General features: G+C 40.3%; 1 protein-coding gene and 1 long non-coding RNA gene across 2 annotated transcripts in view; one reads left to right on the plus strand and one right to left on the minus strand.

The window, feature by feature from the left end:
- Positions 1 to 10,149, plus strand: part of LOC111645012 (anthrax toxin receptor 1-like) — a 24,067-nt gene extending 13,918 nt beyond the window's left edge. Inside the window, exons 14-18 of the mRNA XM_023394021.2 lie at positions 7 to 48; positions 1,531 to 1,626; positions 1,900 to 2,067; positions 2,856 to 2,936; positions 7,150 to 10,149. Of these exons, the coding sequence (XP_023249789.1) occupies positions 7 to 48; positions 1,531 to 1,626; positions 1,900 to 2,067; positions 2,856 to 2,936; positions 7,150 to 7,575 (813 nt within the window). The 3' untranslated portion in view covers positions 7,576 to 10,149. The remainder of the gene's footprint in view (positions 1 to 6; positions 49 to 1,530; positions 1,627 to 1,899; positions 2,068 to 2,855; positions 2,937 to 7,149) is intronic.
- LOC111645013 (uncharacterized) overlaps positions 1 to 11,336 on the minus strand; it is a 19,608-nt gene that overhangs the window by 6,952 nt on the left and 1,320 nt on the right. The window lies entirely within an intron of this gene.

The raw sequence follows: 11,336 nt of genomic DNA on the forward strand, positions 1-11,336 counted from the left end.
CCCCAGATCATCCATGAACCCCCACCGCCGGTTGTGGAGGAGAGTTCGGTAGGAGCTGCACCATCGTCACTTGATCTGTTTCTTATGACTCAAAAAAAAAGCTCTTTTTTTTAAGATGTAGACAGCTGCCAGTGTTTAGGTTGTGTAATTACTGAGTTGACTCTGACAATTTAAACCTCAGTCAGCATCATTCACTCACTCCCTGGCCCAAAACTCTGATTTCACTCGTTTAGCTATTCATCAAATATGATGTGAGTTAACGCCCTCTTAGAATAACAACAAAATCCTGACTTTTACTGCTCTTTTTTTCCCCTCTGTCCTGTTTTAATGGGGACTGTCTTGTAATCAAGATTTTAATTCATGTTTTTCAAATCACTTCCCCTGGAGCTGTTTGGGCCCTCATGGAATATAATGTGAAATTTAACTGACTAATAACGTTATTTCACATGAACGTGCTCAACAAATTCATGTTATTAAAATACCGCCCAAACACTCGACGCAATAACGGCGAGCTAGCATGTAACTGCGGGGCATATCAAGCTGCATTTATATGCACCAATTAAACTGAAAATTAGGTTTAACTGGTGAATTTATTTCAAAAACAGACTTCATTATGCCTTCCTCTGTATGACATCCTGGTAGATTATGAGTCAGACAGGGTGTATTAAAGAGCATTTGTAATTTCTTCTGATCTGACAAGCGGGGACAAGAAGGAGGGCTGGGGTTAGAGTGGGATAGAGCAGATAGAGACATATTTACTTCAAAAGAACTGCCAGGTGACCTTTGAGAAGGCGTTTATACCCGGTAGCTCCAAGGTGTTCAATCGGTATGTGAAAAAGAGAAAATAAAACACAAATAAAGGTTAATTTACCTATTTGTTGTGCTCTAGTTGCCGCTCAGTGGTGGAATGTAACCAACTACATTTACTCAAGTAGTAGACTGTACACTTAGGTACAAATTAGAGGTACTTGATCTTTACTCGAGTGGTTCCATTTTATGTAACTTTATACTTCTACTCCACATTCAGGGACAAATATTATACTGCACTACCTTTGTCTGGCAGCTGTAGTTACACATTTTCATATCCTCCCTGTCCAGTGAAAACCATGTATCTCCAAATGTGTTGATTTTGAATTAGATGTTCCTTTATGCGTCAAGAAAATCCTCCTACTTCTTAAGCTAAATAAACAATTTAAAAACCCTCTTGGATTTGCTGGAAAATGCATCGTCACAAAGCTGAAAACAGAGCTGTTTCTCTGAGTTTATGAAAAAAAGGACTTTTAAGAGATACATGGTTCTCACAAGACAGTAACACTACAAACATATACAAACTAGTTGCAATTAGCTCAACTTTAAACATCAGCAGCAGTAAAACACACCATACTCATTAATGCAGCAGTAATATTAATCCAAACATAACATATATAATGGTAAAACGGGCCGTTTTGTACAACTGTACAGCATACTTTACGTATGCTCTGCTGATCAATGTATTACAATAACACTGACTTCCTCATCACTTTCCCATAGGATGATGAGGACTTTGAAGCCCCTAAGAAGAAATGGCCGACTGTAGATGCCTCCTACTACGGAGGAAGAGGTGTTGGGGGAATCAAAAGGATGGAGGTGAGATCTAGTAAATCTCATGCACTCTAAACTATATGTTGCGTTAAATAGCGAGGATGAGCCTCAAAAGTAACCTGCCTGGCCAGGACCACGACACTTTCAGTTCAAATATCTTTACGGCTCTTTCTTTAACTGCACTTTTGCTGAAGCATCTCATCTATGCCAGATTCACAATTATACATACCTGACCATATTTTTCTACATTTGCCAATGATGTAAAACATTAAAGGTAGTGTGTGGCACCATCATGGATCTTGGACTCTCTATTATCAGGTACGCTGGGGTGAGAAAGGCTCCACAGAAGAAGGGGCAAAACTGGAAAAGGCCAAAAATGCCAAAGTGAAGATGCCTGAGCAGGAGTATGTTCTGCCCCCCATGCGGGTTCTCAACAATGGCATGCACAAACCCCCAGGGCCACGCAAGTGGTACTCACCGATCAAGGTACCAGAGTGAGGAGCCAGGAGGAAACTGTCTGGGGAGCACGTTTGGTCTGCAGATGCTCTTTCAAGTCTGATTGTTGATGACAACTAAAAATGGCAGCCATATAGGAATTATGAGTTTCATCTGTTTGACATAAAAAATAAGAAATGCTCGAGGATTTGTGAGGCATTTGTTCAAGAAATCTGTGAATATAGCTCAGCTTACATTTAATTTAAAAAAGCAGTTGTGATTGTTTAACAGCTCTGCTTGGGGACAAATGTTTTTTTTTTTTCATTTATACTGTATAGAGTACAACATCTGTTACAAATCACTCCATGTTAATCTGGCTGAGGATACATAAGTAATAGCATTATTAAAATGTCGTAGTGGAATTAGCATGAGATGTGTGAAGGTAATAATGCTTAGGTGACTACTGGCACACAGTCCCTTCCTCCAGGGCCAGCATGGGGTTAAAGGAGTCATTCTGAAGCCTTCCCAGTCAGCAGGGGATTGCTAATAGAAACCAGACTCCTGTTGGACTGACCTCCAGGGAGCAGGGCTGCACAGCCAGCAGTTTTGTGAGGAAAAACAGCTGCATTTTCTGCTCTTATCCTCAAAGTATTTGCTGTGTTTAAAACTATGAAGAGTCAGTTCACAATGAACTGAAACTATTTCGGGTTGACACTTTAAAATGAATGCAGGAATGGAATAATACTGGTCATTTTAATTGGTCAGTTGTTTCCTTAAGGATTACGTTAATTTAAGATAACTGTAACAGTAAAGTTTTGATTTCTTCTCTGTTTCCATAGAGCAAACTGGACGCACTGTGGGTACTTTTAAGGAAAGGCTACGACCGTGTGTCTGTAATGAGACCTCATCCAGGTGACAAGGTAAGAACAACACAAAAGCCTCACAGATAGGCATTAAAACATGCATCATTAATCAGCCCGTATTTTATCAACTGATGTAAGCGCTTGGCTGTGAATCAGCATTTGGCAAACAGGCAGATTCTTTTCTATCTGACAATGCTGAGAGAATGGACCAGCTGTGAGCGATGAAGTGTGCAAAGAGAGACTCATGGGAAAACTTGCGGTGAGTTGGGGTTTAGTCTTCAGTGCACTGCAATGTAAAGACGTCTGGCGGAGTCATTATGAAAAGGCAAATATAATTCCAGCTAACTCAAGCTGGGGGGGGTGTGTGTGTGTGTGTGTGTGTGTGTGTGTGTGTGTGTGTGTGTGTGTGTGTGATGACCTCTGCTGTTGGCAGCTGACATGTAGTCTGACTGTGGGATCTACAAGTGCTGAAAAAAGGCAGCTCTGTATATAGCAATCCCTCACCTACAAGAGTTTATGTAATATTTAATTTTTCCCTGAGTAAAACAGAAAACTCTGTCAATCTAAGAGAAACCCTCAAAGTTGAAAAAGATCTTTAGAAATTTGTAAATTAATTTTAACAAACATTTAGTTTCTAGTCAAGGTCACTTGTTACATAACTGTTTTTGTGTAATCTACAGTGTATTTGATATAAACTTCAGTTGTGACTGTACAAACAACCCAGACAATTATGTCCACTGGTTTTAAAAAAGGCCTTCATATACACATAGTCTGGGGAACAGTTGTTCCTGTTATCTTCACAAAGCTGTATAGGGTGGCCCACAGCTGCGTTGACACCTAAGTCTTAAAAGAATGAATAACTGAATTAGGAGGATGAAACAGTGCTCATGTAACCATGATTTAGGGATGCCATCATCTCAAGTGCTGCTGTTTCAATTGGCAGTAACATGAGTAGAGAAGGATAACCGAGGCCCAGGTAAAATGTAATTTATTTGAAACTTGTGAATATGCAAAGTACAGTGTGTCAGACTACTGATGTGGAAATGTGTATTAAATGCTGAAAAGATGACGTCAATGAGCTACATGTGGTATGTGTTACTGTATGCTGCAACAAACTGACAGAAATAATCTGGTCATGGAAGATTTGGGGGGTTTACAATTCAAATACAACATCAGCATAGTCTTCACATGTCTGTTGATCTTTTGATTCTGTCAGATTGTCAAGTAAACAAATGCGCTTAGTGATCTTTCTAGCAGTTCCAGAGTAATGCAACTTCGATCAAAGACTCTCCAACAAACAGATATGCTTATCGACATTGAAAATATCAAACAGCCTAAGCTGAAGATAGTGTGGGAGCTGGAAGAGCTCTTTTTTAAATTAATATCTATCATCCACAAATGTTTTTAAACCGTAAAAGCTGTCACCCTCAGTTGATAAAATATCTACAGCAAGAGGGCAGATTGTTAGTCATGTCTGCAGCCTGCCATTACACCCCCTCTCATTCTGGAAAGAAATACACTGTCTGGATTATTTAATTTGTTCTGCTCTAATTCTAATTATTAGAGACTTCAAAGTCACCAAAGACAATACGTTTTTTTTTTAATCATCTACGCACGATTTAAGAAAATATCAACTTTTTTCAAATAGATTTTACCACCAATTTGCATATCAACATTAATTTATGTCTCCACAAACATAAATTTAAGATCACACGGTGCATCACACATCAAGTATCACATGAGGCACCTTCTCATTAACATAAGAATAGAAAAAATACATAGCTGTACTCCCTTTTTGGCCACAAATTCCTAAGTTTAGCTGAATAGTATAAGAATTAGTTTGTAATCACATTTAAAAATAAGTAAAATAAGTCCTTATCTGTAGCCTTTTATGCTTGAGGCCTATGAATGGCTCCAGAAAGCTTGCAATAACAAAATGAAGTCTTCCACAGAAACAACCAGGCCCTGTGTCGAAATAATGAGACCTTAATGCAACACATTGAGACTCTCTACCAGACCACTGCAGAACTAGAGAGAAAACAAAGCACTCCGCAGAGACTATGAGATCCTTCAGGCACAGTTCAATGACTGTAAAAATAATACCGAGCTTTTCCACAGTGAGCAGAGTTTGAAGCCTGGGAGCAGGCATGAGGAGGGGGGAATAAATGTCATGCTCCAAGGCGAGGATGCCTCTCAAAAAGAAATTCTGAAGTCTAATTTCCAGTGTGCAGTAGAGACTAAAGACGCTGATTAGCAGAGATGGAAATAAGACACACAAGGAGGACAAAGATGAAAGGAGAAAGGCTTGAATGTCTGTGACATGGTTGTTGGAGATGTAGGAGGCCATGTGAAGATGCTAACAAGATAACGAAGAACATGACTAGCTATGACTTAAACTTTGGCATATTTGATTGATCAGATTGATCCAATGAACTGTTGTTTATTTGTGAGTCAGTCAGTCAGCAAGGCCAGTTTATGTTGCCTTCAGGTAACAGGCAGTGCAGCTTGATACTGAGGACATGCATATATATGTACATCTAACACACCACTCTGTAATTAGAAGTGTGTGAGTGAGCCCTCCTCACTATAAAGCTCTTCATTAGTGCACTGGAAAAAAAAAAGCTTGGGTCTAGTATCCTTTTTGATTTACAGTAAACAAGCTTGTTCTGCTGGGAATTAAGGAGTCTCTGGTCAAAGCCTTGCTTTTATAACTTCCCCTAAATGAATGCAGCAGTGGGAGGGAGGCGGCCAGTCGATCCTACAGCCTCCCTGAGAGAAACTCAAGTCAGGTTCCTGTAACGTCTCATATATTTCTGAGCCCCTAAAGACCGCTGTGTTCTTAGTAATTAGTAAAGAAATCAACATCAACAACATCAGATATCTTAAAAGACTTTCACACATATTTTCTCCAGTGCTGACTAATTCTGTAGCAGTGATTATGATACAAGTGCAGTCCCAGAGACACAAAGATCCATGGCATTCAGCGTCCCACATGCACTAAAGGAATAAAAAAATATAAGTTGGATTGGTTGGACTTGTCAAATGTTGAACATACATCCTTCTGCCTGGTTTGGTCTCAGAGGTCATTTCAACCCGGTGGTAATGAGAGCAGAGCTGTCATTGCTTATCAGTCCAATGCAACTCCTTGATCCTTTAGTGCAGCTGCTCCAGGGGTGTAGCTTGTTTCTGGAATATGATAGTCTCTCTTGCATGACCTCACTTCGGAGGATTTGGGTTGGGGAGAGTGATGGCAGGTTAACTTGCTCAGCTGAGTAGAGCATATAAACATAATTGCCTAACTAACTAAAATTGCTACAAAAAGTGATTGAGAATTACATCATATGTAGGTCGAGGTTAAAAGCGCAGTCATGTAGCTGACGATAGGCAAGGCTACAGTATGAGAGTCCCAGTACTGTCTGCTCTAGTCATCAGTCCATCTGATTAGTAACAGAAAGCAGCAAGGGACATTTTTATATCTTAGACTAATTCATCTGTCGAAACAGAACAAGAACAACAAAAGTAGGATATGTGTTTTGTCAAAGAATTAAGATTTAGAAAAGCAAAGGTCTATAGCAAGGATGTCATTTTCCAAGTCCAAAATTTCATTACAGACATTATAAGAAACAAACTGTTAAAACAGAAGAGTTTATACATAAATGCTACAGCAGTATGCCATACAATATACGTACAATTAACATGATGTGCACTGGGTATCTTCATTTAATGAAGAAAGTTAGTATCCCTAATACAATGCAAAAATGACTTGAGTTACTGCACTTGCCAGGGATGATGCAAAGTTACGACCTTTCATAATTGTCCAATATCTGGATTTTCTGCTCATTATACAGTAAACCACTGAGGGTCCGTTGGGGAGTAAATGAGTGAATGAGGGAGTGATTTTCAGACTCAAGTAGCAACACTATGCTCAGTCCTCCTGATTGCTCCTCTGATGTTACAAACACACACACACACACACACACACACACACACACACACACACACACACACACACACACACACACACACCCCCTGGACCAGTCACTCCTTTGGAAATGAATGGACATGTCCATCTCATTATATATGCATCATAAAAATTGGAATGTGGCAAGGAAAATATTCCCTGCGCAGGGAAAATAAACCTTTTAGAAGGAAAGGAAACCCAAGTGAGATCATCTGAAGAGAAACAGAAGATACATTTCATTGTTCATACAATATGTTGTTTATTATCACAGTATGTCCCTCTAAGATCTGGTCTGCTTTTAAATTTCAGGGCAAATGCATGAACTTCACTCGCATAAAGTCTCCCCCTGCTCCTTACCCACACTACAGCCACCAGCCATCTCCCATCTACAACCCCCCTAGCCAGAGTCCACCTCCGCCGCAGGGCACCCTCCCACCGACTCCCAACAGCCCTCCATCATCTCCGTCTTTCTCCTCCTCCACTCTTCCACCACTGCCTCCAACACCTCCTCCCCCCTCCGACACTCCCTCTCCTCCCATCACTCCTCCACCTTACACACCACCTCCAAACCGGGCTCTTCCTCCAACCGCCCTGCACATACCTGCCTCGCCAGCGCTCCCACCCACCCCTCCACCCTCTGCCTCCCCAACTGGCCCCCTGCCTCCTCCTCCACAGGGACCTCCTCCCGGACGAGCCCCTCCACCTGCACGCCCACCGCCTCGCCCTGGCCTGTAAAAACTCTGGCAGGAGGCGGGAGAGAGTCCCACAAGTTTGAAAGAGGGAGTCCCACCAGCGATCAGCACATGACCATCCTTGATTGTACCTGCGAGCGAGGACATATGAGCACCTCGTGCCACGCTCAGCAGGCTGTGGCCTTTCTGCCTTGTGAGGGGGAGCAGCCAGGACTCGTCTTCAGCTATTTGTCTACAGTGACTTTTGTACACATCTAGCCCAAGTGCAATTGCTCTGATGCTTGAATTACACAGACATTCCCTATAAATGAGGTCTTGCAGGCCGGCTCAAAAACATTTGCCTCCATGGTCCTCTGAGCTGCTTCAGGCCCTGCTCTCCCCTCCACGAGGACACAAGATTGGATGAACCCTTACCAGCTTGTACTAATGCCTCTATACAAAGGCCCTCAACAAGGAGCACAGTCGTGTTCAAAATGATCATGACACTAAAATATGTGCCTATGTAACATTCCTATCTTTCCTGATAAGAGATAAAAGATGTTTTATAGGAATATGAAAATCCCTGTTTTTGAATTCTTGAATGTTGAGCAATTGCATGCAATAGTGTTTGAGTCAGTTTTGTTCTTTTGATAACATTTCTACCTTGTTTTATACAACATAAACACATTTTTTTATTTGTACTATATTTGTTGAATAGATCACATTTCCTGAGTTTGGATTTTTGAGGTTAGAAAAAAAACCATTGCTGATAAACACATGTACAGTAATCATATTGAAACAGCAATGCAACATATCTGAACGTGTTGCAACTTTTGACTTCCATGCCGTATTAAACCAGCCTAATGTCACTCACAGCTAGCCTATTTTTTGTGCACATCAGAGTAAACAATAAACTGGGAATTAGAGACTAAACTAGACTTATTACTATAACCAAGATGACTGTAATCTCTGCTATAGCTATAGCATATGCTCTGTCTATCAAGATGTGGAGAAAAATACGTCAGAATCAGGGATTAGCTTTGCACATTGTCTTGCTCATCCAGCCACGGACTTTTGCAATAGCTGGGTTTTATGTAAATACTCATTTTGATATAACCATGTATGTTTAGATATCTGTGTGTGTATGCGTGTGTCAGAAATTAAGAGAGACTAATGTACTAGATGTATTTGTGACAGCCAGTCCCGCAGTTGCCAGTTTCATCAACTTTAACAAAATTATGTTTTTTTTTTTGGTTTTTCTTTTTTTGTATGCACAAGGTGCTTTCAGTTCCTCAAAGCTTGGATCATGATAAAAGCATGCTGTTTCATGGCTCATATTAAGTTCACTGTAGATCAAATCAAATTAGAGGTTAATATGAAGCTGTTCTTTGATGGTGATCAGAAGAGTCTAAGCAGAATTCAAAGCAGATTGCAAGGCCATCTTTAGCAATTAGAAAGACAGATTGTAACTTTCTATCAACACAGTATGTAGACACCTATGTCTATTCCATTGACAATGAAAGTAAACAATTTAAGTGTATAAAATTGGTCTCCGTTTTTGTTCAAACCTATAAAGACTTTATGGGTTTACTCCCATATTTCCTTTGGTCACTTTTTATGCACAGTACTCCTCCTTCTCCCCAACTCTACAGAATGTCTCCCACATGCCACTTATTGTAGTATGTTGTATGTTGAGATATCAAGACATTCTGTAACTCCAAGATTGAATGTACAACGTTTTATTCTATCCTCTTTGACTTAACAGTAAGTTGGACAACTGATATTGCCTCAGGGATCATTGAGGTCACACAGTGGAGAGCGACTGAATACAAAAAGCACAGTGCACCTCACTCACTCCCTGTGATAGGGGGAAAAAAAGAGAAAAGAATATGCAGCACATTGCTAACTGATTCCAGATGTTCATATGTAGCATTATGTCACATGCACGAATGGAGTGAGCTATCTTGGAAAATATTAGACACCATCTAATCCTCAGGAAATGTGGACAGGCTGCAGGAAAGGCGTGCTGGTGCTAATCGTTCGCGACATAATTTGGGGACAGGACGGAGTGAAATAACAAGCTATAGCTTCTGAGTGAGTGTCTCAAGGAAAGTGACTTTGATTAAGATTTGAAGTTTTCTCCTGTCACTTGTAGTTGACCAGATGCAAAGACATTTAATATTTTGGCTGTTTACAGGGAATTTCCCCTTTCAGGTTTCTTGAGTAGGTTGCCAGGTTTTGGTTCCACTTTGTCTAAACCACAGCACAGATGTCTGACATATGCATATATAAACATTACATCATAGACTATAACTATTACACAGACATCTCCCATATTATATATATATTAAAAAAAAAAAATCAACAACAATAGGCATTATGAAACTTACAGATAAGAGATAATTTGTGACTGACAGTTCATTGGATTTATTCTTGAGTCTGTGTCAGCACCATAAGTGATGCCAGGTTCATCATGAACCAACATTCACTGGTGTCTGGCCTACATAGATTACATAATTGAAAATCATCTAATTGTACTCTGATGTCATATAGAAATCTGTGTGCTTATCAATGTCTTAAATGATTCATCAGCTGCTGGTGAGACTTACTAATTAAACAAGCTTTAAAAAACACTGGATTTTGCTCCTAAAAAGAATCACATTTGTCAAGAAGCTTTACTTTAAAATATAATAAATACTGAATGCTGTTCCTTTTAAGTCTTTAGATCAGTGTTCTGTTAATTGCAATTTTTTTTTGAAGTAGGATGTCACAATTTTTACTTTGGTCATTTCTGTCTTTTCATACATTGTCCATATACAAATGTCTTTTTGATTAGTTGTCTCCAAGTGGCAACAACCTCCAGGGCTGAGAAATGAAGCCAACATGGGAGTGAAGTTCCTTGAATGGCCACTTGAGGCTGGCTCAAAAAGTCAATCCTCATGGACTCCCATGTTAAAAAGCCCAGCGGCAGAAATAAACATGTTTACAGCTACAGTTTACAAAACAGTTTTGATTTCTATAGCTGATTTCCAATTTATACTCACCTGTGACAGGTGGGTGCCAATAACAGTTGTCTGGTAGCTAACTGTCTGGCAGGTGTCACCTCAGCTAATGTGAGTCAATGAACGTGACCTCTCTGCCGTGTTTGTGGTGTTGATGCTCCTGCTTCTTGAGGTGAGTGAAATTCTAGTATTATTTTATAGCTCGTTAAGTAGCTAATTAGCCAGCAAACTGATTAGCCTTGGGTTAGCCTTCAAGCAAGACTCCCATCTGACTAGCTGTGCTCTGATGCTGATGGGAGCATATGCTCGCCACAGTTATTAAGCATGCACAGAAGTCTAGGCTCCACATACTTCCCACCTCTTTGCTAATTTTTGGATCAGCTGGGAGCTAGGAGGAGTCAGACACTGCCAAGATGGCAATGGCAAAGCATCCCTCTCTTAGCTTCAAAACTGCTCCTCAGAAACATGTGGGTGATTCCCAAAAAAGATTTAAGAAAAGATCATGATAAAATTTTGTTTAGAAAAACCTTTCAGGATGGAAGAATTACTGAATGTGCCTACCGGGAACACACCCAAACTCACAGGGGGTCAGGAACCAGTGCCTTTGTATGTTTGAAGTGAGTGTTAACACTTGCTGTTGGAAAGTGGACTACAAAGAGATGCAGAATGAATACAAAGACATTCAAAAATGACCAGAAACAGAAGCAAAGTGACCACAAAGAGAGTCAAAACTACGACAAAGAGATGTAAAACGACTGTACTCAGATGTGTCATCTGTAAATGTTTTGTCACTTTCAGTTTGGGTGTCTTGCTCCTACATAGG

The sequence above is a fragment of the Seriola lalandi genome, unplaced genomic scaffold (genome assembly GCF_002814215.2).
Source record: "Seriola lalandi dorsalis isolate HSWRI2012SDOR001 ecotype SW California unplaced genomic scaffold, Sedor1 jcf7180002054945, whole genome shotgun sequence".
NCBI lineage: Eukaryota > Metazoa > Chordata > Actinopteri > Carangiformes > Carangidae > Seriola > Seriola lalandi.